Genomic DNA, 26522 nt, shown 5'->3' on the forward strand with positions numbered 1-26522 from the left:
GGACTTTTCTTACTCTTGTAACTCCCGAGTATTCCAGTTAGCAATGGTCATGTTTTGCTCAGTAGCAGAGTATTTGCTTGGCATGTGTGAGGCTGTAGTTTCAAGACTTTAAAATGTCAAATCAGCATACATTTTTATTGACTGCTTATTGTAATTAATTTAAAGAAATTTCCTAGATGCAACAACTTTTAAGTATTTCTGATATGTCAAATTCTTCTATGTTCAGGGATACTTATTTCTTATTCTTAACATCATGGGTTAATGGCCTTAGTGTAAGGACAAGAACACCAAGAAAAAAATGACACCTCAAGTTTTTATGCTAATGGTTAATCTTATGCATTCTACATAAATAGATAAAATACATAAATTTGTCAATATAGAAAAGAAAATGTCCTAGGATATATTTCTTTTTAAGGTTTTTTTTTTTTGGTAAGTTTAATAACCAGCAGTTTGAGTCATTGATATGTAAAGCAATTACTGGTCATTTGCAAGTAACACACTGGCTAAACATTACAAAAATATACTAACAAAAGCACTAGGTGAACTCTGTCTGCCCAGGAGAGTCTTAAGTGATCCATCTCGTGTCAGCAAATTGCTTACTAATGTGTTGACTCAGGACCACCCTCAAAAGCGAAATGAAAAGCCTGGAATGTACAGCCATCAATGCATCGGTTGATAAGCTTTTACTGGTTTAATATCCTTCCAGTCTCACAGCTTGGAGCCACTTCAAGTTAGCAACACAATGTTTGCCATCTCTATGTGATAAAGGAAGTCAAAGGAATGAACAAACTTAAGGACCATTATGCTGTTTGGTGAGATGGAAATGAAAAAGCTAGAGAAGTCCCAGGCTAGGGGGTGTGGGAGCTGGGCCTGAAGTCAGCCGCATCTGACAGATTGTTAGCCTCGCCTTTTAAACAACGGTCTGGACTTTAGCTGGGAGAGAGATAACATAATGCATTTGAAAAGTTTTAATTGCAGCAATAAAAGGCCATACCTCAATTATATGACAGATGCTAGCAGAATTTCCAGATAAGGATCAAAGGCATTCAAGGACCTCACTACACTCTGGGCCACACTGGGCTTTCTGTACACACTGCTGGGGAATTAGCATAGTAGCTTTAGTGACCTTTCCAGGCCCTTTGATCTGAGTTCTCAAACCTGGGCAAGTGTACCAAGACTACTGTATCTCCCCCAGACAACCCAAGTGCCTCTCTCACAAAGGCCTTTCTGAGGGAATTTTAATTCTTGCCACCTCCAGTACTTACACCACGTCAGTGTATCTCAACGATTCTACCTTGTAGCACCATTATACTACTTTGCTAGGGTTCTATTTTGCTAGGGGATGTGTCAATGAGATTTTAAAGCAAGGCCACTCTGAGAAAAGAAATTCTCAGCATATGTGAGCATTTCACTTTGAAAGACAATCCTTGTGTTCTATTAGTTAACATCTAATGGATGAAAATGCTTCTTCTTCTCCCCCCTGAAGAGAAAAGTGAGAATGTTTGTGTATAAGCAAAATAGATTAATTACAAAACCAGAACGATATGAGCTAATTCTAGAGTATTAAAAACATCCCTCTTGGGCTGGAGAGATGGCTCAGTGGTTAAAGGCACTTGCTTGCAAAACTCGATGGTATGGATAGTGACCCAAACAGATGTACAAAGTAGTGCATGCGTGTTGAGTTCATCTGCAGTGGCAGGAAGCCCTGGGGCGGCGTCCATATTCTCTGTCTCAAATAAAAAAAAAATTATTATTTTTTTTATATATATTTTTAATTTTTTATTTATTTATTACAGACAGAGAGAGAAAGACAGATAGGGGGAGAGAGAGAGAATGGGCGCGCCAGGGCTTCTAGCCTCTGCAAACGAACTCCAGACGCGTGCGCCCCCTTGTGCATCTGGCTAACGTGGGACCTGGGGAACCGAGCCTCGAACCAGGGTCCTTAGGCTTCACAGGCAAGCACTTAACTGCTAAGCCATCTCTCCAGCCCATAAAAAAAAATTTTTTTTAAATCCCTCTTAGCATATGAAGTGGATCAGGAAGCCAACACCACCAGTTAGTGAGTTTAAAGATGTCAAGTGGATTTTTATCCCTTCCTTTTCTACTGATTATACTTTCTTGTCTCTGGGAAGTTTATACTTGACCTAAGACAGTTCCCAAGTACAGTTGGAAAAGTTTCACTCATATGCTAGCAAAAGGAGCAGTTACCTTTGGTGGAAAGAGTTTTGCAAAGCAAAGTCTGCAGTGAAATGAACTCTTTATGGGTGCTCAGGCACTGTTTTCTGGTGCTGAAAGTCTTTCTTTTTCTATATCATACTAAGAGTACATGGTGTTCTATTGTTTTTAAAAAGTCTTATTTTGGAAAAATGAAAAGTAATTGAAGTTGGCTTTGTTGAAGACCCATGATTCTCTTACAGTTCTGGAGCCTCTAAGGTTCAGACACCAGTGGGACGCAGAGCTGCAACAGGCTGTTCTGGAGGATGGGGAGTCTGCTGCCGCTTCTTCTGGTGTTACTGGCTTGTGGAGGCCGTGTGTCCACTATTTATCTTGAACTCTGGACTGGGATATAGGAATTAGTTCTCCTAATAACATGTGATTTTATTGTTATGGTTAAGTATACAAATACTCATGATAAAGATGCAGGTGCAGCTTTCAACTGTGCATGTGACTTCACATCCCGGTCTTCCAGTGACCAGTGAGTTACTCCCGTTACCAGTCACTGTAGCCTTATGTGTAAATGCCGTTTCTAATTCAAACCTTAGATCTCACAGTTCACCTATCTAAGTCTTGTTCACAGTTAGGCTGGGGGCAGCCAGCTGGGTAAGAGGACACGAGAGAACAATTATGGCCTCCTATACTTCCTACAGGAAGCTGGTATTTCTGGAATGACACTTTATCTCCCAAAGCTAGTCTATGGCCCAAAGGAGGCTTGATAGAGCCATTATTCATTCTAGTTTTGGAATTTATTATTATTATTTTTTAATGTGAGAGAGCAAGAGAGTCGGGGAAGGGGATTGGTGCTCCAGGTGCTTCAACCACTGTAACTTCAGACACACGTGCCTTGTGCGCCATGTGCGGCTTTGAACATTTGTGTCACATTGTGTGTTTGGTTTACATGTGACCTGGAGAGTTGAACACGGGCTCTTAGGCTTCACAGGCAAGTGCCTTAACTGCTAAGCCATGTCTCCAGCCGTGGAATTTATTTTTGATGGAGTTACTACTAGGGAATGTGTAGACTTGTGACGCTGACCTCCGTACGCAGTTTTTCACAAGCACATAGTAAGGTGAGCTCTGCAAGGAGCCCGGGGCCGGCAGCTACACACTGTGTAAGATATCATAGCCTGAGGTGTTTAGGTTTTAAAGCATCATTTTATTTATACCCTATCTTAAAACATTTCATAGGTTTCTTTTTAGTGGAAAACAATCAAATTCTTTTCACTGAAACACATTTCTTATGAAGACAATCAAAGACTTTCTATTATTATAAGACCATATTTAATTGTAACTCATAAGCCAGCTTGCAGTAACCAGGTGGTCCGTCTCACACACATAGGGTGACAGCGCCTGATTTACCGTGGGGGGGGGGAGTCACCTTGCAGCTGTAGCACTCCTCACTCAGCTGCTCCTATTTCACTCTGAAGTAGTGATTCTACTTTGCATGACTGCACCTTCAAAAAGGCACGGGAGAATGCTGAAACTCCCAAACATCAGTTAATACAGATGCAAGTAAATAGTCTTTCACTAAAATTATTTCATCTGGTTTTACTAGAGATGAAGATACCAATTGGTCTTGTCCAGGATGAGCTGTAGACCTGTAGACCTCCTTCCCACCAGCCTCAGGAGGCAGCCAAAGGCCTGTGCCACAAAGTCTGTCTGATTTGGAAGTAGCTTGTACCCTACTTGTTAGTTACTGCGTTTTGCATAACACAGCATGGCACCCAGAAAGTTGTCTGTCTGATCATAATTTACTCCACTAGCTCAACTTCAGAGTTAATCTGTAAAATTCCAAATTCTTGGTCAAGCCTACTCCTTTGGAACTTTGAAATTAAATTGATCTTTTATGGGGAGAGTAGATGTTTTTATTTACATCTATCATTAATGACAATCATTTTATTAAAATCTTTTGCTTTATCTAAAGAAATGTTTTTCTTAGCATTTTGAATATTCCTTGCTAAACAGTTTAAGGTGTTAACTATTATAGAATGGGTAATTAATTTCTCACTGCATTTTGATCTGATGATTGCTGCTCTACAACAAATAATTATTGCATCCTTATCTTAAATATCTTCTCATGGTCTAGACTGGGCAATTTGTGAATGGCTTTGTGCATTTATAATTGTACAGCATGACATCCACATGTAGCTGTCCTGTGCTGCTGCCCTAGCGAAGGCAAACACAGTGTGCTGCATCTTCAGGAATTTTCATACATTGCTTTTCTCTTCTTCCCTTCCTTCCTCCCTCCCTCTCTTCTGTTTCTCTCCCTTCTCACAGAGTCTTGTGTATCCCAGGCTGGCCTTGAACTTGTTATGTAGCCAAGCACAGCTGACTCTCCTGTGTTGCTACGGATCAAATCATGGCTTCATGCATGCTAGGCAAGCATTCTATCCACTGAATCTTGTCTCGAGCCCCTGACATACAACTTTTTTAAAGTATTTATTTTCAAGGGGAAGGCATGGACATGCTAGGGGCTCTTGCCACTGCAAACAAACTCCATATGCTTGTGCTTTATGCATCTGGCTTCACGTGGGTACCAGGTGATGGAATCTGAGCTGTCAGGTTTTATAAGCAAGTGTCTTTAACTGCTGAGCCATCTCTTCAGCTTTTACTGTGACAATCTCCATCCTAGTTCTAGTTCTGGCTATGATTAGGAATGGGTTTATATTTTAAAGTTTTTTCCATGTTTGCTATTTTTAAAAAATTATTTATTTATTTATTTGAGAGTGACAGACATAGAGAGAAAGACAGATAGAGGGAGAGAGAGAATGGGCACGCCAGGGCTTCCAGCCTCTGCAAACGAACTCCAGACACGTGCTCCCCCTTGTGCATCTGGCTAACGTGGGACCTGGGGAACCAAGCCTCGAACCGGGGTTCTTAGGCTTCACAGGCAAGCACTTAACTGCTAAGCCATCTCTCCAGCCCCCATGTTTGCTATTTTTGTGAGAACTAATTTTAGTTACATTTTTAGCTTTAATGGCACAAAGCTGCATACTCTAGTGTCTTATGATTTTAAGAAGATTTTTATATACGTGTTTTTCCTTATTCTTAGAGAAACTAAAACTGTTTCCTTAGATGGGTGGGACTATTTTTCAAGTTACAAAGGTTCTAAGAAGAATAACTGTGGGATTAATTTGCAGTAAGTAAAGAGAGTGTTTCAGTGTTGGGAAAACATTTCACCGTTAGAACTGTCATGCTTGGTCTCAGACAGCACGGCACTCACTCTGCCTCAGACTCTACACTTGGGAACTTCTGGGTCACAGTGCTGTAGTACCTTTGCATTGCACAAACACCTGACCAGAAGCAGCTTATGGGAGGAAAGGTTTCTTTCAGGCTTAGACATTCCAGGGAGGCTCCATCATGGTGGAAGGAGCTGGCTCACTTCAGCATCCATGCACAGCACAGGGAGAAAAACCAGCACCAGCAAGCACAAACATGCAGACCTCAAAGTGGCTCTCATACGCGTAGTAGGGCTGGACTCTGGATCTGCCCCAGTGACACACCTCCTCCAGCAGGGCTCTGCCTGCTGAAGACTAAGTAGGACGCTTAATCAAAAATGCCCAAGTCTGTGGAGGACAGGCATTTACTCTTCACACTACCATGCGTCTCCCCACCAGCGCTGGGCCTGTCGCGTCTCACAGAGTGGAAAAGGACCAATGGGTGAGGTTGGCGTCACAAGATCACATCATTAGCACAGCTTGGACCATCACTCTATTATCATGACTGTCATATGGACAGTCATTTTCAAAATTTCTACAAAATTATCCATTTGCATAAAATATTTACAAATAGAAGGAAATAACTTATCAATTCTGAAATTAAAATTTTACAAGAGAAAACAATGACTTGCAATACAGGCCAACACATTATTACATATCAGAAATTAGCAGGAGTTTTGGGGTGCAGTGGTGTGTGTCTTTAGTCTCAGCTTACTAGGAGGCTGAGGTAGGAGGATCACTTGAGCTTAGGAATTCAAGGCCAGCTGGAACAAGAGACCTGAGGCACCATCTCAAAAAATAACACACCAAATTACTAAGAATGACTCATAGAACAAGACTTCCTATCAAGACGACTGAATATAAAAATGCAGAGAAATAATGCAGAAAGATAAGAATTGTGGAAGTTAGTCCTGAATGGAGAATGAACCATAATACTACAGCCCAGCCTTTAAAAAAGTTGAAAGATGTCTAGAAAACACTAAGTTGGCCCAAATTGTATATTCTGGAGGTATGTTTGAAACTTTAATCCTGACTGATGAGCAAGGCTAGAGCTGAGACCTAGAAAGGAGGCCAGCACAGGAGATGGAGGGGGGAGGGAAGGAGAGAGAATTGGCGTGCCAGGGCCTCAGCCACTGCAATCAAACTCTAGATGCTTGAGACACCCAGTAGGCTATGTGGGATCAGGAGAGTGGAATGTGCGTCCATAGGCTTTGCAGGTAAGTGCCTTAACCGCTAAGCCACCTTGCCAGTCCAGCCTCTCAAATTTTAAAAGCCTTTAACATAACATAAGTTACAAAGTTGTACACTGCCTGTGTTGGATTTACTGATCTTGAATCATTACCTACAGAGACCCTATACAGAACAGTGGTCTACACCTACCTTCTCTTCAAAGAATTTTCTCCTCAGCTTGGCGTCCTTGGGAGGCACTGTCTTCCTCAGGTTTCTGTACCATTTTCTAACAATGTGGCCTCTCCAGTATGCTTGAATTCTAAAACAGAGATGTGGGAATGAATCCTTACAATAGCCTTACTTCAGAGCATTTCACAGCCTAAGAGGGGAGGTTCCAGCAGAGACCAGTGCCCTCTTACCTCGTGGCACATTTTACTCTGAAAAGGCGAGCCCCATCATGTATCACTCTGGTTTGATACTGGTTCTTTCTACAGAGAGGACAGGTTTTTTTATTTGTGAACTTTTCAAAAGCCTGAAGGCATGCCTGAAGAGAAATATTTCATTTAAAAATGTTCATAATGGCCTATGAACAACACTCTACTTCTTATGTGAACTCTACTTCTTATGTGATCACTGTGCTCTTTTCTCTCATAACCAGGTTGTGGTCCAGTTTAGATCGTGAAGGGAAGCAGTTTCCTCAAATGCTAACACCTTCCTCACAAAACCTGTTCTAGGCATAATTTCTTACAAGAACATACATGTAGAGACATCAAAAATTTCTGAAAACCAACTGACCTAAAGGTGAGGGTGGCTGTGTGAGAATGCTGTGCAAATAGATGGCAGAAATTATGCTATCAGAGCCTCTGATGTGCAGCACTAACAGGGGATCTGTTACACAAACTTCTATGGATCTTCTGTCACAAAGATCCATGATTTTCAGAACAGGAAGACCTGCACTCTAGCCTACAGCCATGTTTCCAGCTGCAAATGGTGATTATGAAATAAACGGCTCTTTGTAGAGACTATAACTAAGTGAGCTGACTGGAGAGGAGGCTGGGTGGGGGCGACTCACCCTGTGGAATACGTGTGAGCAGGAAAGCAGCACCTGTCAGCCAGGAGACAAAAAGTCCCAGGTCAGTAAGCGTCCTCTGGAAGAGCGTGCTCATGAAGCAGAGCGCTTCCACATACACGAGAACAGCATCCAAGCAAGGCCGGCAGTGCCAGCACCCTCCCACCACACGCTAAGCTCGTAAGACGAGCGCCGGCTCAAACGCACAGCACTGCCGGACCAGGACTGTTTCCAGGCAGATGGGAGGGGGTGGAGCTGATGGTTCACACGCAGTGGAGGCTGGTGGGAAGAGGAGCAGAGCCATGCTAAGTAAACACCTTTAAAGGACTTTATTCAACTGAATCGCACTCCTAAACTTTAAAATCACAGCTTTGTTATAATTCTGAGAGTCTGACATTTAAATAGCAAGAAATCATGGAGACACTGGTTTTTTTCTTGCTAATGTAGGAAAGCATGCTCATAAGAAAACTTTATCCTTCTGTGACTCAAATTTCTACCTACTAGTTATGTTCTGGGCTTCAACAAAACCCCCCCAAACCAAGACTAGACCAAATCAGGTGGAAAGTGGGTGGCTGGCCCCTAGTGGAAGGAAATGGGGAAAAGGAGAGGCCACCATTAATGGCAGTGAGACACCGAGTGGACAGAGGCACATCTCTCTTGGTCAGGACTCTGGCCATGCAGGGGAGCTCTCTAATTTTCAAAGTGACCACCCCACATGGCTGTAATTTTCTTTCCTAAATGAAAATAAAGGATGGCATATTGGAATTATTAGAACCCACAAAGTCCTAAAACCTTTTCTTCTTCCTTTTATTTTTCATTTTTATTTTATTTTTAAAATTTTTATTAGTACTTTCCATGATTATAAAAAAATATCCCATGGCAATTCCCTCGCTCCACCCCCCCCCCAGTAAAACCTTTTCTTGAAATAAATTTGTGTTGAAAATTATATGTGGACTTAATTGTTTATTATTTTGGTTTTTCGAGGTAGGGTCTTACTCTGGCCCAGGCTGACCTAGGATTCACTATGTAGTCTCAGGTGGCCTTGAACTGACAGCAATCCTCCTACCTCTGCCTCCCAAGTGCTGGGATTAAAGGCACCATGCCCGGCTTTTAATTGTTTATTTTTATAGAACAATTTTTCAAAGTCCTTTATTAACAGATACTAGTGATCTACATGGGATACTGTTATCCTCCTGCATATTGAAAATATTACACTTGGCAATGCCTGTACATATTCATCATTGGCAAACATTTCCCAGTATGACAACGAGAGGATGATGGTGAGAGAGAACTGGAGCATCATTGCATCTTACTCTAACTCCTGAGTTGGCCTCTTGTGGATTATCCAAATGACCTCATCTGTCAAGTCAGTGACATTGGAGGTATGAGATTATTGGGAGGCCTTCTGAAGTTATGCCATGTTGGAAAAATACCAACTATTTAAGGAAACAAATTTATAAGGAGAATAGTAAGTGCAAGATAAACACAATATTACTGCATCTTTAATCAAACATAATAGAATTTAGTGAGACAACAGATAGATGGATCTCTGAGGTATTCAGTTTTCATTCTTTGTACATACAAGCAGCATAAGTGCTTAAAAGAGATTAAGAAAGAGGTGACCAGGGCTGGAAGATTCCCTGCAGCGTTTTAAACTTCCTTGCTACACTCCAGAATCCAATTCTAAATCACTCTATATGGCATTTCTGTGGTTCACAGGTCCTGATTGAAAATTTCACTTATTTAATAAGTGTACTTCAAACAACTTGTGAACTCAGTGAAGAATGAAAGTGTAATTATGGTGAGCTTGCTGATATCGAAGCCTTTTTAAGTCTGAGTTTTTGTGCCAGAGTAGCCTTGAAGCCTGGGGTGCTTGACTGGGAGTTCCCAGCCTGTGTTGTTTTCTCTTACTCAAGCTTCCATGAGGTGATCCTCCAAGAATCCTGACTCCCCAGAGCTGGCTGACCTGTCAGGCAGAGCACACACAGCAATGGACCCACGCTGCAGGCCATGGCCACCTCCCAACCAGAGGTGCCATCCATCTTATCACCACAATTCCCTGAATAAAGGCTTCAGTGTACATCAGGATTCTCCTAAGTCCTCTGAAGATACTCTGTCTTCTTTTTATGATTCACTTGCAAAACAGCGTAGAAACCCTAAGTCACCTGTCTTGTCCTGGCCCTCAGACACTTCTTTGTATCCTTGCCAGCTGCTCCAAACCATCTTCAGCCTATAGTTTCCTGTAACCTTCATACTTGGATTGATTATTATCCGGGTAAATAGACAATGATGGTATTCTGCTCTTACACACAAACACACGTTGATGTGGTAAAGGAAGAGTTAAATATTTGAAGATCATAAGGACAGATGGGGGGAACAGGCCTGGCACCCTTAGCTCTACACAGCTCAATGGCTGTCACCGGAAAGTGGTGCCTTGCTGATCGAAAGCTCTGCTTCTAAGCACCTGGGGCCGGAGCTCGAATTCCTCTTTGCATATTGGACATGGCTGCAGGGAGTCCCCGTGCAAGATGGATCTCTGCTTCACTTTCTCCCATTCATCTGAAGACAGTGGTAATGGGGGAGGCGCCAAGAGACCCAGCTTCTGGGCTACAGGTAGGACAAAACAGAGTGTGAGTTGGATGTATTTTAGAATATGCATTCATGTATAATTTAATGAGACTACCTGCAGACAAATATGCAAGGGACATTCATAGCTCACATGTTCACACATATATAAAGCTACTTTTCTGTGGAGGCATGGAAGTCAGTGGTAAGAATGCCTTACATTTCTAGTAATGATTTATATTATTTCTACAGAATTTCCCTTTATTATTGAATATTCATAATAATTCTTAGGCAACCATGTTGATATCCAATCTTATGGAAGAGAGATTAAAGAATAGTAATTTTCACAATTTTCCTTATGGTTTCTCACGTAATGTAACTGTCAGCCTGCAGCACTGCCTCCTTCCTCTTGTTTCTATTGCCATGACCTTTGCAGCATGCGTGTCCATTATGTGCCCCTCTGCTAGACTTCAGGACTCATCACATGGAGCTATGTCTCACTGGAAGACTTACTTCGAACATTCTTGGGCATGAAAGCTGATGGGAATGTGCTAACTCCTATAACCTGAAAACCTGGTAAACCCTAAAAAAAGAAAAATCAACCTACAAAGGGATCTTCTGAGACAGACCACAAATGTCCCACCTGCAACAAGAATAGCAGTAATAGGAAGATTAGAGTACAGAAAGCTCTAGGCCACATAAAAGTTCATGGAAGGAATATAAGTACCCTGAAGGACTAGAAGGAAAAGCTAAGGTGAGTCACAGAGGTCAGCTGAGACACATGAGAAAAAGGAGACCATAAAGGGATCAGTCCAGGCACTTGGACATCACGCATGCAGGCACACACCAGAAAAAAGGTGGTGCATAAAGACTAGGCAAAACAACCCAAAGGAGCTTCATCTAAGTTCCTAGAATAAACACCTGAGGGCTAAGAGGGCACACCAAGGTGGCAAGGAGTGTGTCTCAGGTGGAGGAAAGAGGTGAAGACAACCTTCACGGGGAAGGGCACAGATCAGGAGCTGGCTGCGAATGAGACAGCTGGCATCGCTATGAGAGCCTGGCTTTCCCTGAGCATCTGCTGTTCAATTTGCTGTTGGGGTTGGTGGCACCTGTTTCAACCTCTAACACCTGCATGTCCTTTGCACACAAATCTAGTCCTGCATTCATTCATCATGCAACCAGGACATGAAGATAAGAGGGACATTCTCAACATGGCCATGTGTCCTCCAGCCTTGTGCTGTCACATTTAAAACCAGGAGCACTCCCAATACTTTCCTCCCTTGGTTTCCTAAAGGCATGCATGTACAAGGACCAGGGCTCCCAGAAAACGTGGTGCAGAGGGGACGCAGAGGATGGATGTCATAGGCAGGGAACAGAACGTACATAAGAAGAAACTTATGCCTAAGGTCCAGTGAAAGAGCTAGTGGCCAGAGTAACAAAAGGAGCCAAGCAACAGCACTGAGCTACAGGATGTAACACGTACAACTCCCCACAGATGGGTAAGTGGAGACAAATCTTCCTCATGCAGGAATACCAGATGATATGTGCAGGCACTCCTTTGTCCAAGTGGGCCCTAACCCACTTCTGTCCCGACTCTTGTGGGCTGGACTTAAACTTCATCTACAGGGGGTCTGGGTATGGACAACAGTGGCCCCTTTACTTAATCAAGATCAGTCAGCACCAGCAGTTTCCAGGTATCACACATACCAAGAAAGGTTCTTCTGCGGTGTTTCCCTAAAAACCCAAAACCTAAGTCCAAATGTGTAAGAGCCTGAGACTGAGCCAAGTGGAGGGTCATTCTATGAGCTAGTGGGCTGGTGCTCTTCCCAAATCACAGACAACAAGGAAAAGACAGAGGAACTGCTTCAGATGGCTATCAGTGCTTGCATCTGGAGCAGGGACAGGCATCAGGGGGGGAAGGGGCAAGACCAAAGCCTAGACTCAGCTAGCAGGGAGGTGCCAATGCAAGTTTCTAGTTTAAAATGCATTTGACAGTGTAAAATGTCAGCATCAGAAGATTCTGGATACACCCAAAGTCTTGACTCCTTACATATCTTTTTTGTAAATTGAAAATTAATCTGAAGTAAAAATTAACATAGCATTATAAAAGCAGGCCCTGAACAGTAAGCAAGCCTGAAATTAAAATAAATACCACTATTATTGATCTGAAATGCTGGGGGTGGGGGTCAGAAGGGTTCAGACTTTTAGTTTTTTGGGTATTGGTATGTTTGCAGACTTTTCTGACTAAGCCTCCTTAATCCTGAAATCTCAAACCTTAAATCACATCATGATAGCACCCCTGAAGTTTTGGATTCTTGGATTAAGGGTGCTCAATATATGTGACATAACTTGGGCTACAGAACCCCCCCCCCCCAAGAGAATCAGACTCTAAGAGCTGAGTGGCTATTGGAGCATGATGTGTCATTGTGGGAGACAGAACTGCGTAGCACTTCATGAGGAAGTCTTTAGCTGCATGCAAGAGCCAGGAAACAAACAGATGAGGTGTCCAGATGCTTCAACAAAGCAAAAAATAAAAAGAATGAGGTAGAAATGCCAAGAAAACAAGAGCCACAAGTGAAATCAAACACAACATTAGGCATGAATCCAAAATGTTTTTTTCAAAAAAGACGTTTTTGGGAGTGGTGGGAGGGGAATTATGATCATGGTTTATTGTCTATACTTATGGAAAGTGTTAATAAAAAGTTAAAATAACAAAAACAAAGACATTTCTGACAAAATTGGTCAAGATAAAAAGGAAAATGCAAACAAAATAAATCATAAAATTAGTGTAAAAAACAACTATAATCCAAATGCACCTGAGCATATAGCTGATACTGACATACTTCTGGGAAAGTATACAAATATTAAACCTATCACAAGAACAGAAAACTGAAGTTGATGTCAGTGCAAGCCAGCTCTGGGCCTTCTGTCCTGGCCCATGCATGAGTTGTGATAACCTAGTTGTCTTTTGTCTGTTCTTGGACTACTGACAGGCATGTAGCTCACTGGATAAAATAACCCCTGCTGCCAGACCCTAAACTGTGTGAGCCTCTGTCTTTGAGGGCTACTAATGCCAGCACCCCAAGACAGGGGAGCTGGGAAAAGGGTGTCCTGGCTAACACTGGTAAGGAAGCTTTCTCTCAAGGTACCTGTCACTCTTGACTGTTCCCCAGCCCACAAGTTAAAGGAACAAGAAGCACAATCCAGGTCACTGTGCCAGTGAGTGAGTGACCCCAGACTTTCAAGAGACATGTACCTAGTACACACTACTGCAAAACCCTGAAGAAATGGGAAGGCTACCTAGTTATCTCAAGCAGTTAACACAGCCTGGCCAATCAACCCACATCAGGCAAATATATCGCCAGTCACAGTGTCAACACTGGGATAAGCATCAATTGAGAGACTCCAATAGCACACTAATAAACCGTGATCAGGTGGTGCTGTTAACTCTTGTGCATGGGAAGGCTCCAGCTCAGGGCCATTCACTACACAGATAAGCCAAAGAATAGATCTCCAAAACCCACCATCTCAATGGCTACAAGAATAGAGCGTTTAATGTAGAACACCCACGCAGAACTAAAAACCCTAGAAACCTGTTCAAATGACAATTCTATAATGAAGGAAGAGAGAGCAGGCAAAACTGGTCAGAGTGATAAATGAAGAACAAACAGCATGTAAGAGGGGAGTGAGCACTGCAGTCAGGGATAAACTGGTCAGAGTGATAAATGAAGAACAAACAGCATGTAAGAGGGAAGTGAGCACTGCAATCAGGGATAAACTGGTCAGAGTGATGAATGAAGAACAAACAGCATGTAAGAGGGGAGTGAGCACTGCAATCAGGGATAAACTGGTCAGAGTGATGAATGAAGAACAAACAGCATGTAAGAGGGAAGTGAACACTGCAGTCAGGGATAAACTGGTCAGAGTGATGAATGAAGAACAAACAGCATGTAAGAGGGGAGTGAGCACTGCAGTCAGGGATAAACTGGTCAGAGTGATGAATGAAGAACAAACAGCATGTAAGAGGGGAGTGAGCACTGCAGTCAGGGATAAACTGGTCAGAGTGATGAATGAAGAACAAACAGCATGTAAGAGGGGAGTGAGCACTGCAATCAGGGATAAACTGGTCAGAGTGATAAATGAAGAACAAACAGCATGTAAGAGGGGAGTGAGCACTGCAATCAGGGATAAACTGGTCAGAGTGATAAATGAAGAACAAACAGCATGTAAGAGGGAAGTGAGCACTGCAATCAGGGATAAACTGGTCAGAGTGATAAATGAAGAACAAACAGCATGTAAGAGGGGAGTGAGCACTGCAATCAGGGATAAACTGGTCAGAGTGATAAATGAAGAACAAACAGCATGTAAGGGGGAGTGAGCACTGCAATCAGGGATAAACTGGTCAGAGTGATAAATGAAGAACAAACAGCATGTAAGAGGGGAGTGAACACTGCAGTCAGGGATAAACTGGTCAGAGTGATAAATGAAGAACAAACAGCATGTAAGAGGGGAGTGAGCACTGCAATCAGGGATAAACTGGTCAGAGTGATAAATGAAGAACAAACAGCATGTAAGAGGGAAGTGAACACTGCAGTCAGGGATAAACTGGTCAGAGTGATAAATGAAGAACAAACAGCATGTAAGAGGGGAGTGAACACTGCAGTCAGGGATAAACTGGTCAGAGTGATAAATGAAGAACAAACAGCATGTAAGAGGGGAGTGAGCACTGCAATCAGGGATAAACTGGTCAGAGTGATAAATGAAGAACAAACAGCATGTAAGAGGGGAGTGAGCACTGCAATCAGGGATAAACTGGTCAGAGTGATAAATGAAGAACAAACAGCATGTAAGAGGGAAGTGAGCACTGCAATCAGGGATAAACTGGTCAGAGTGATAAATGAAGAACAAACAGCATGTAAGAGGGGAGTGAGCACTGCAATCAGGGATAAACTGGTCAGAGTGATAAATGAAGAACAAACAGCATGTAAGAGGGGAGTGAGCACTGCAATCAGGGATAAACTGGTCAGAGTGATAAATGAAGAACAAACAGCATGTAAGAGGGGAGTGAGCACTGCAATCAGGGATAAACTGGTCAGAGTGGTAAATGAAGAACAAACAGCATGTAAGAGGGGAGTGAGCACTGCAATCAGGGATAAACTGGTCAGAGTGATAAATGAAGAACAAACAGCATGTAAGAGGGGAGTGAGCACTGCAATCAGGGATAAACTGGTCAGAGTGATAAATGAAGAACAAACAGCATGTAAGAGGGAAGTGAGCACTGCAGTCAGAGATAAACTGGTCAGAGTGATAAATGAAGAACAAACAGCATGTAAGAGGGGAGTGAGCACTGCAATCAGGGATAAACTGGTCAGAGTGATAAATGAAGAACAAACAGCATGTAAGAGGGGAGTGAGCACTGCAATCAGGGATAAACTGGTCAGAGTGATAAATGAAGAACAAACAGCATGTAAGAGGGGAGTGAGCACTGCAGTCAGGGATAAACTGGTCAGAGTGATAAATGAAGAACAAACAGCATGTAAGAGGGGAGTGAGCACTGCAGTCAGGGATAAACTGGTCAGAGTGATAAATGAAGAACAAACAGCATGTAAGAGGGGAGTGAGCACTGCAGTCAGGGATAAACTGGTCAGAGTGATAAATGAAGAACAAACAGCATGTAAGAGGGGAGTGAGCACTGCAATCAGGGATAAACTGGTCAGAGTGATAAATGAAGAACAAACAGCATGTAAGAGGGGAGTGAGCACTGCAATCAGGGATAAACTGATCAGAGTGATAAATGAAGAACAAACAGCATGTAAGAGGGGAGTGAGCACTGCAATCAGGGATAAACTGGTCAGAGTGATAAATGAAGAACAAACAGCATGTAAGAGGGAAGTGAGCACTGCAATCAGGGATAAACTGGTCAGAGTGATAAATGAAGAACAAACAGCATGTAAGAGGGGAGTGAGCACTGCAGTCAGGGATAAACTGGTCAGAGTGATAAATGAAGAACAAACAGCATGTAAGAGGGAAGTGAACACTGCAATCAGGGATAAACTGGTCAGAGTGATGAATGAAGAACAAACAGCATGTAAGAGGGGAGTGAGCACTGCAATCAGGGATAAACTGGTCAGAGTGATGAATGAAGAACAAACAGCATGTAAGAGGGGAGTGAGCACTGCAATCAGGGATAAACTGGTCAGAGTGATAAATGAAGAACAAACAGCATGTAAGGGGGAAGTGAGCACTGCAATCAGGGATAAACTGGTCAGAGTGATGAATGAAGAACAAACAGCATGTAAGAGGGGAGTGAGCACTGCAATCAGGGATAAACTGGTCAGAGTGATAAATGAAGAACAAACAGCATGTAAGAGGGGAGTGAGCACTGCAATCAGGGATAAACTGATCAGAGTGATAAATGAAGAACAAACAGCATGTAAGAGGGAAGTGAACACTGCAGTCAGGGATAAACTGGTCAGAGTGATAAATGAAGAACAAACAGCATGTAAGAGGGGAGTGAGCACTGCAATCAGGGATAAACTGGTCAGAGTGATAAATGAACAAACAGCATGTAAGAGGGGAGTGAGCACTGCAATCAGGGATAAACTGGTCAGAGTGATAAATGAAGAACAAACAGCATGTAAGAGGGGAGTGAACACTGCAATCAGGGATAAACTGGTCAGAGTGATAAATGAAGAACAAACAGCATGTAAGAGGGGAGTGAGCACTGCAATCAGGGATAAACTGGTCAGAGTGATAAATGAAGAACAAACAGCATGTAAGAGGGGAGTGAGCACTGCAGTCAGGGATAAACTGGTCAGAGTGATGAATGAAGAACAAACAGCATGTAAGAGGGGAGTGAGCACTGCAATCAGGGATAAACTGGTCAGAGTGATAAATGAAGAACAAACAGCATGTAAGAGGGGAGTGAGCACTGCAATCAGGGATAAACTGGTCAGAGTGATAAATGAAGAACAAACAGCATGTAAGGGGGAAGTGAGCACTGCAGTCAGGGATAAACTGGTCAGAGTGATAAATGAAGAACAAACAGCATGTAAGAGGGGAGTGAGCACTGCAATCAGGGATAAACTGGTCAGAGTGATAAATGAAGAACAAACAGCATGTAAGAGGGGAGTGAACACTGCAGTCAGGGATAAACTGGTCAGAGTGATGAATGAAGAACAAACAGCATGTAAGAGGGGAGTGAGCACTGCAATCAGGGATAAACTGATCAGAGTGATAAATGAAGAACAAACAGCATGTAAGAGGGGAGTGAGCACTGCAATCAGGGATAAACTGGTCAGAGTGATGAATGAAGAACAAACAGCATGTAAGAGGGGAGTGAGCACTGCAATCAGGGATAAACTGGTCAGAGTGATAAATGAAGAACAAACAGCATGTAAGAGGGGAGTGAGCACTGCAGTCAGGGATAAACTGGTCAGAGTGATAAATGAAGAACAAACAGCATGTAAGGGGGAGTGAGCACTGCAATCAGGGATAAACTGGTCAGAGTGATGAATGAAGAACAAACAGCATGTAAGAGGGAAGTGAGCACTGCAATCAGGGATAAACTGATGAGAGTGATAAATGAAGAACAAACAGCATGTAAGGGGGAAGTGAGCACTGCAATCAGGGATAAACTGGTCAGAGTGATAAATGAAGAACAAACAGCATGTAAGAGGGGAGTGAGCACTGCAGTCAGGGATAAACTGGTCAGAGTGATAAATGAAGAACAAACAGCATGTAAGAGGGGAGTGAGCACTGCAGTCAGGGATAAACTGATGAGAGTGATAAATGAAGAACAAACAGCATGTAAGAGGGGAGTGAGCACTGCAGTCAGGGATAAACTGGTCAGAGTGATAAATGAAGAACAAACAGCATGTAAGAGGGGAAGTGAGCACTGCAGTCAGGGATAAACTGGTCAGAGTGATAAATGAAGAACAAACAGCATGTAAGAGGGGAGTGAGCACTGCAGTCAGGGATAAACTGGTCAGAGTGATAAATGAAGAACAAACAGCATGTAAGAGGGGAGTGAGCACTGCAATCAGGGATAAACTGGTCAGAGTGATAAATGAAGAACAAACAGCATGTAAGAGGGGAAGTGAGCACTGCAATCAGGGATAAACTGGTCAGAGTGATAAATGAAGAACAAACAGCATGTAAGAGGGGAGTGAGCACTGCAGTCAGGGATAAACTGATCAGAGTGATAAATGAAGAACAAACAGCATGTAAGAGGGAAGTGAGCACTGCAATCAGGGATAAACTGGTCAGAGTGATAAATGAAGAACAAACAGCATGTAAGAGGGGAGTGAGCACTGCAATCAGGGATAAACTGGTCAGAGTGATAAATGAAGAACAAACAGCATGTAAGAGGGAAGTGAGCACTGCAATCAGGGATAAACTGGTCAGAGTGATAAATGAAGAACAAACAGCATGTAAGAGGGGAGTGAGCACTGCAATCAGGGATAAACTGGTCAGAGTGATAAATGAAGAACAAACAGCATGTAAGAGGGGAGTGAGCACTGCAGTCAGGGATTAACTGGTCAGAGTGATAAATGAAGAACAAACAGCATGTAAGAGGGGAGTGAGCACTGCAATCAGGGATAAACTGGTCAGAGTGATAAATGAAGAACAAACAGCATGTAAGAGGGGAGTGAGCACTGCAATCAGGGATAAACTGGTCAGAGTGATGAATGAAGAACAAACAGCATGTAAGAGGGGAGTGAGCACTGCAATCAGGGATAAACTGGTCAGAGTGATAAATGAACAAACAGCATGTAAGAGGGGAGTGAGCACTGCAATCAGGGATAAACTGGTCAGAGTGATAAATGAAGGACAAACAGCATGTAAGAGGGGAGTGAGCACTGCAGTCAGGGATAAACTGGTCAGAGTGATAAATGAAGAACAAACAGCATGTAAGAGGGGAGTGAGCACTGCAATCAGGGATTAACTGGTCAGAGTGATAAATGAAGAACAAACAGCATGTAAGAGGGGAGTGAGCACTGCAATCAGGGATAAACTGGTCAGAGTGATAAATGAAGAACAAACAGCATGTAAGGGGGAAGTGAGCACTGCAGTCAGGGATAAACTGGTCAGAGTGATAAATGAAGAACAAACAGCATGTAAGAGGGGAGTGAGCACTGCAATCAGGGATAAACTGGTCAGAGTGATAAATGAAGAACAAACAGCATGTAAGAGGGGAGTGAGCACTGCAGTCAGGGATAAACTGGTCAGAGTGATAAATGAAGAACAAACAGCATGTAAGAGGGGAGTGAGCACTGCAATCAGGGATAAACTGGTCAGAGTGATAAATGAAGAACAAACAGCATGTAAGAGGGGAGTGAGCACTGCAATCAGGGATAAACTGGTCAGAGTGATAAATGAAACAAACAGCATGTAAGAGGGGAGTGAGCACTGCAATCAGGGATAAACTGGTCAGAGTGATAAATGAAGAACAAACAGCATGTAAGAGGGGAGTGAGCACTGCAATCAGGGATAAACTGGTCAGAGTGATAAATGAAGAACAAACAGCATGTAAGAGGGGAGTGAGCACTGCAATCAGGGATAAACTGGTCAGAGTGATAAATGAAGAACAAACAGCATGTAAGAGGGGAGTGAGCACTGCAGTCAGGGATAAACTGGTCAGAGTGATAAATGAAGAACAAACAGCATGTAAGAGGGGAGTGAGCACTGCAATCAGGGATAAACTGGTCAGAGTGATAAATGAAGAACAAACAGCATGTAAGAGGGGAGTGAGCACTGCAGTCAGGGATAAGGGCGAGTGCCAGGAGCTCTGCTGGCATCAGCACAGCGCAGGTGCTGGGGGAGATGGGCGGGCAAAAGGAGGGACACGAAGGGTCACTGTGGAGGCCCAGTGATTTACTTACAAAGCCCAGCTGGAGGCAAATGATGCCACTGGAGTAAGTCCACAGAATTGAGAAGACCATAGCACTGCAAACAGGCTACTTCCCTTCTGATTAATGGACACAATTTCAAAAGAAACCTCTAGCAAATTTACATGAAGAAAAGATGGCAATTTGAGAGGAAATAAAAGACCGAATCCTTTCTTACCAGCTCTTAAGGCATATTTTAATCTATACTAGTGTTAAAAAAGAAAAAATGATACAGAAATAAGCCACAAAGGGGAGAATCTAACAAATTCTTAAGTCAATAATTTTTCCAATGAGCAAAGAAAACTGACATCTAAGACCTAAATGTGAAAGATGCAACTTACGAAAAATAAGAAAATGTAGGAACATCTTTGCAATTTCAGAATGGAGAAGGATTCTCAAATCTCTCCAAACTGTACAAATGGTGAAGTGAAAAGGCAATGAATTTCACATGAACAAGAATGAAAATCATATTCAGTATGAAAAAGCAGAGAAAGAACAAAAGGTGTGACAGGAAGAACATATTTTCAGTGGCTAAATCAGAGCTCAACATGCAGAACACATAGGAACTCCGTGTGTTTGCCCAGACATGGCAAACCTAGATGAATGATGACTACAGGTAACACTTCAGAACGTGCAGTTCAAGCTCATTAGCGCCTGATATGCACTATGCTGTTTTTTTTCATAGAGCCTGAAACAAAAAGACCAGTTTAGTCTTTTGTAACCTAATTTATTTCTCAAATCAGGACAATAGTCCTGATGTTTAAGTGTTTTCTGGAAAGATCTTAAAGGGGGACTATGATGCAGCTACTGAGTTGTCTACACGAATGATATGTGTCCAACACAAGACACAGACTAACCTTGTGACAGCATCCACTCTTCAGCGTGTTTGTGAGTCACCTTCTAGGAGACGATCAGCATTGCCGGCACGCGTTTAGAGGGACACAGTAAAGAAACCATGGGCCATAGCAGGAGCCTCTCCACCATGCCCAGGCCTTCTGTCTTTGTCATTCACACCAGGACACAGCAGCCCTACCCAGCGAAACCTGTTTTCCATGCCCATCATCATTATAGGATCTTTTTTTTTTTTCAAGGTAGGGTCTTACTCTAGCCCAGGCTGATCTGGAATTCACTATGAGGTCTCACGGTGGCCTTGAACTCACAGTGATCCTCCTCCTCTGCCTCCCAAGTGCTGGGATTAAAGGTGTGTGCCACCACGCCTGGCTCAAATCTCTTTCATTTCTACCATCTCAGCTTAAATTGATTTTAGGTTTACAAAAAGTAGTAAAACAGAGTAAAGAACTGTCATGGCACCATACTCCAGTTGCAGGAACTGAGAAATCAAGCTGGAACTAAGATGGAACCCTCCTTTTGGCTAGCTAGCTGGCATAGTGCTACAAAGTGCTATGTAAGGTACTAGGGGAGAAGACGCATCAATAGTCTTACCCAGCAGTGGACCCTGTAAACTACACTGACCAGCCAGGCACAATGTATCCACTGGTATAATGGTGGCATGACTGTTATATGGGTAAGCACCTGCCCTCTACTTGAATTTAAGGTCTGGTCCATGGACAGGAACTCATGCCCAGTCAAAGGCCTATGGAAAGGAAGATCATAGGGCCCTAGGAGGGAAGCTAAACTGATCCTTTGTGCTCATCACCTTCCCCTCTAAATATTTATGTTTACACCTCCGATCAGTGCTGCTCTCACCTTCAGCAAGAAGCTTGAGTGCTGATAGTGGTGACTACAGGGGAGACTGGAGAGTGGTCACAGTTGGGGATCCGTGCCTGAGTGCTCAGTGCTAAATGAGACTTCTCTCCCATCCCTAACAAGGCTCATGGCATATTGTAGAAGAGGGAGAGGAAAGAACGTACAAGCCAGAGGAAGGAGTAGAGTGCTTTGTAATGCTCTTTTCTGTACATGAAGTGACTGTTTCATTCATGAACTGATGTTGTTACTTGCACAATACTGAGCCCATCAATATTCCATTATGGATGGTTAGGGAAGGCAAATAAAGACATCAAAAAAAAAAAAAAGAGGGATTAGTTAGAAAAAGAGGACATTCAGTGGGAGGGTGCATGAGGTAACAAAGAGGAGAGAATTATAATCAAAATACATTAACTATGTAAGAAAATTGTCAAAAAATGTTTTAAAAATATATATATTTTTTTTCGAGGTAAGGTCTCACTCTGGCTCAGGCTGACCTGGAATTCACTATGTAGTCTCAGGGTGGCCTCGAACTCTTGGCAATCCTCCTACCTCTGCCTCCCGAGTGCTGGGATTAAAGGCGTGCGCCACCACACCCAGCAAAAATAAAATATTTTTAAAAGAATTGTCATATGATCATTACTTCAAGTGCTAAGATTTTATATAACCCTGGTTCAGTGGTCAAAACTAGGAGATTAATGCTGATACAACTTCTCAATTACAATAAGACTCCCTTATCTGGATTTAATTTCTGAGGTTTCTGTTACACACTGTCAATGACCATCTGAAAATATTCTATGGAAAACTTCAGAAATTTATATATCTTCAATTGTGTGCCCTGAGTAGTGTGATGAAGTCTCAGTGTGTGGTTCCACTGCACCTGGGATGTGGTCCATCCTTCTGTCGAGAACAACCATGCTGTCTATGTTACCCGCCCATTAGTCCCCTGTAGCTGTCTGGGTGAGCAGATCAGCTGCGGCTATACTGCAAGACCAGTGCCAGTCATGGCTCCGAAGGACCACAGCAGCAATGCTGGTCACTCAGATGTGCCCAGGAGAAGACATGAGGTACAGAGAAACGTATGTGAAGTGAGAAAATAGGCATTCTCAGTTTTACACAAAAAGTTATTTATATGCTGAGGTTTCAAAGATCTACAGTATGAACACATTTTCTATTCACAAAATTGGGAGGAAAGAAAAACAGATTTGTGTGTTTTGTTATCATGCGAAAGGCACTGCTGGGGCCTAGTGGCACATGCCTGTGATCCCGCCAGTTGGGAAGCCGAGGCAGGAAGATTCAGTTTAACAGTGGTACTCTGTCTCAAACAATAGAAGTGCATGGTAAGCTCTTAGTGACCATGGAAAGGCACGAAAGTTGTGGGTGGAAGACATGGACAGGAAATGTGCTCAAATTGATGGAAATGTGCTGCTGCAGAAAGCAATGAACTGACGAAGACTTCAGCAAGGGGTCCCCTGAAACAAGGAGCAGGTGGGTGAGAGGAGCACAGATTCAGGGGCAACTTTGCACTGGAGAAGGGAAACATTACTGGCAAGGTGGTCCTGCCATGGAGACGCTGTGGCCGCATCACCAGCAGAGGTGAAGAGGTTGATTAGGGAAGGAGGGCACCAGTCAAAGCAAACCTTCAACTGCAACGTGAACAGCATCTTCTACAAGATGTCCTGTGGAAACTATATGTAAATACCCAGAAGAGCCAAGCATGTGGCATACGCCTGTAATCACAGCACCTGGGAGGCTGACACAGGACAACTATGCTACGCAGGGAAGCGGTCTCTCCAAGAAAGAAAGAAACTGTGCACAGATGACAGCAGGGCTCAAACCACAGATGAACTCTGACACCACGTGCTGCAGCACACACGGCAAAGAGCTCACACACTCACAAAAGCTAGTCACCTGCAACCTAGTCAGAGTGCTGCTGATGCTCTTTTTAATGGGATGGTTCTACTAGTACTTCCTCTCAGAAGCAAGAGGAAGAGTTGGCATCTAAAGCCTTAATAACAGACAAAGCACCTACCGTCAGAAACTGTTTGCTTGAAGACAGTGAGGTTGTACTTTACCCTAAATACACCTCACTATTTCAGCTCTTGATCAGGGCCACACACACACACACACACACACTGATAAGGCGTTATCACCATTGGCACAAGCCCTAATCAGCACAAGCGTGGTGCTGTGAATCATCACCGTGGGCAGAGTAACATAAGCCAAAGCTGCAGCGGGTGAGTTGAAAACAGAAGCTCCAGGAGGGCGACTGGAGTGATGCTGATAGGGATGCAGGCTGCCTGGGGAACCACTGGGAGGTCAAGGAACAGGATGGATGTGGAAGGGATTTGTAGTGCTCAGTGGAGCCATGAAAGAAAATACTAAAGGCCATTGAGAACTATTAACAAATCAGGTGTTGGAGGAACTTGTTGCATCATCTCCAGAGAACAAGAAGATGATAACTGATATGAAACCAGTATTATGAAAATTTCTCTTTGCATTTCAAATTACAGACATTGAAAGACAAAATTGTGGAATATGACACTTACATGAAACATGGCATTAAAATCACCCACATCATCACCAAAGGATTAAAACTTCAGCAGCAATACTTTAGTGAGTTAGAGATGACAACTTCCAGAAGGTTTAGGCAACTCTCAAGGCTCCCAGTCATCTGCACTGTGGTATCCTGACACCCAACCCCTGCATCATGGCTTAATGATCCAAAGATGCCCCTCCTTCTGTTGCACCATCAGAAAATCAAAAGCAGCCTAGCCATGTCCCATCACATCAGTCACCTTAGTTCATCACATCTCACAGACACACTATCATCATCACCAGAAAGTGAAAGAGAGCAGAACTGTAAGATACACTGATAGTGAGAAGTCCACACTCACATAGATCTTATTATAACAGAATGTTATAATTTCCTATTATTAGTTATTGATGTTAATCTTCCTCTGTGCCAGCAAGTTATTTCTAGACCATGAATATTCTACTACTAAACTCACTGGATTCATTAGTGCAAAAAATCCCAACATATAAACGAGCAGATTAGCTTACCTAAAGTTAAGGGTGGTGGTGTGGGATCAAGAACATATTCTTTTTCTGGATCTTCCACTTTGGGGCTCTGTGAGGATTTCTTAAGCCCAGTATCTACTACTGCTTTTGCATCTCTTTTGAGGGCCTTTGATCTTTTCTCCTTCTTCTGTATTTTTGTCTTAGAGTAATCTGCTACTGACAGATGTCCCAGTTGAAGATCATGTAAAATGTGATCTTGTAAGGCAACTGCAGTGACTGCTAGGTTATCTTTTTTAGATGAATGATCCTAAAAAGGAGGAAAGTCTTATTTACTGAAATAATGTGAATGTAACATTTGGAAGAAAATTAAGGCTTTAGTGCTCAACTGATGGCACAGAACGACACAGAAGAGTCAAGGTGTTGAGCCACTGAGAGTAAGCACAGCAACCTCAGGCTCATCATGTGCGTTCACAACACAGGAATATCTTTTCATTTAACTACTGAAGCCTTAATTATAAATAAATCCATTATGACTTATAAACAAGCGCATGTCTAAACAAACCTATGCTGTTCACTATAATTAGATTAGACTCCAGGCAAATAATAAGGAGAGCCTTGGAATGAAGCATGAGGTTTTGTGTGACAGCTCAGTGTATTTCCTCTGCAGAAAATACCCACAGTGAGGAGCAGCTTCCAGCCAGCACCCAGTGGCTTTCTCACCTGCCAGTCGACTACCCACACCATGCCTGTCCTCTCATGCCTGCTCATGATTCCACATGGAAGCACAGTTAGGATTCAAAGCTTTTCTTGAGGCAAGCCCAACAGACTGCTTTTTTAATGTGTGTGTGTGTGGGGGGGGGGAATTGGCACACCAGGGCCCCCAGTCACTACAAGTGAACTCCAGACAAGTGTGCCCCCTTGTGCACATGTGCAACCTTGCATCACTGTGTGTCTGACTTACATGGGACCTGGAGAGTTGAACATGAGTCCTTAGGCTTTGCAGGCAAACGCCTTAACCACTAAGCCATCTCTCCAGCCCTATAAGCTATTTTTATATCCTGTGATTGTTTAACAAAAATATACCTCATGAGGATTAAAGAGATGGCTTAGCGATTAGGGAGCTTACATGAGAAACCTAAGGACTCAGGTTCGACTTCCCAGAACCCACATAAGCAAGATGCACAAGGTAACACATGTGAACAAGGTGGTGCACATGTCTGGAGTTTGCTTGCAGTGGCTAGAGGCTTTGGTGCTCAATTCTCTCTGTCACAAATAAATTTTTAAAAATGAAAAAAAAATCTCATGTAAGAAACTAGAAGTGTGTTTTAAGAAGAACAGACTACCTTATTTCTTAACATGCTGAATCAGGAAGAGCTGTGGCTTGGCTGTGACAAATTCTATGGTCATGTCACATTCCTTGCCTTCTTTTTCTGTAAAAACACAGAAATTCAGTGCACATGAATGTCCTAATTCATTGGATTTATGGATATGGTAATGGGACTGTAGACTGAAGGGCAGCTCAAAGCTTCACACTGATTCTGTAGGAATAACTTGAACCAGCTGTAACCTAATTCAGTCCTGTCCTCAAACAGCTCAATTTAAGAAAGAATAATCTATCAGTAAATATGACACAAAACATAAGCACAACCAAATTTCAGAGCAAATGCAGAC

At 42.9% G+C, this 26522-nt stretch overlaps 1 protein-coding gene across 1 annotated transcript in view; it reads right to left on the reverse strand.

Annotated features, from left to right (window-relative positions):
• Rnf32 (ring finger protein 32) overlaps positions 1–26230 on the reverse strand; it is a 32821-nt gene extending 6591 nt beyond the window's left edge. Inside the window, exons 1-6 of the mRNA XM_004669558.2 lie at positions 26195–26230; positions 24894–25158; positions 10136–10278; positions 7675–7707; positions 7022–7146; positions 6813–6921 (exon numbers count right to left, since the gene is read on the reverse strand). Coding sequence (XP_004669615.2) covers positions 6813–6921; positions 7022–7146; positions 7675–7707; positions 10136–10278; positions 24894–25158; positions 26195–26209 — 690 coding nt within the window. The 5' untranslated portion in view covers positions 26210–26230. The remainder of the gene's footprint in view (positions 1–6812; positions 6922–7021; positions 7147–7674; positions 7708–10135; positions 10279–24893; positions 25159–26194) is intronic.
• Positions 26231–26522: the final 292 nt, after the last annotated feature.

Source organism: Jaculus jaculus, chromosome 10, assembly GCF_020740685.1.
Source record: "Jaculus jaculus isolate mJacJac1 chromosome 10, mJacJac1.mat.Y.cur, whole genome shotgun sequence".
NCBI classification, from domain to species: domain Eukaryota; kingdom Metazoa; phylum Chordata; class Mammalia; order Rodentia; family Dipodidae; genus Jaculus; species Jaculus jaculus.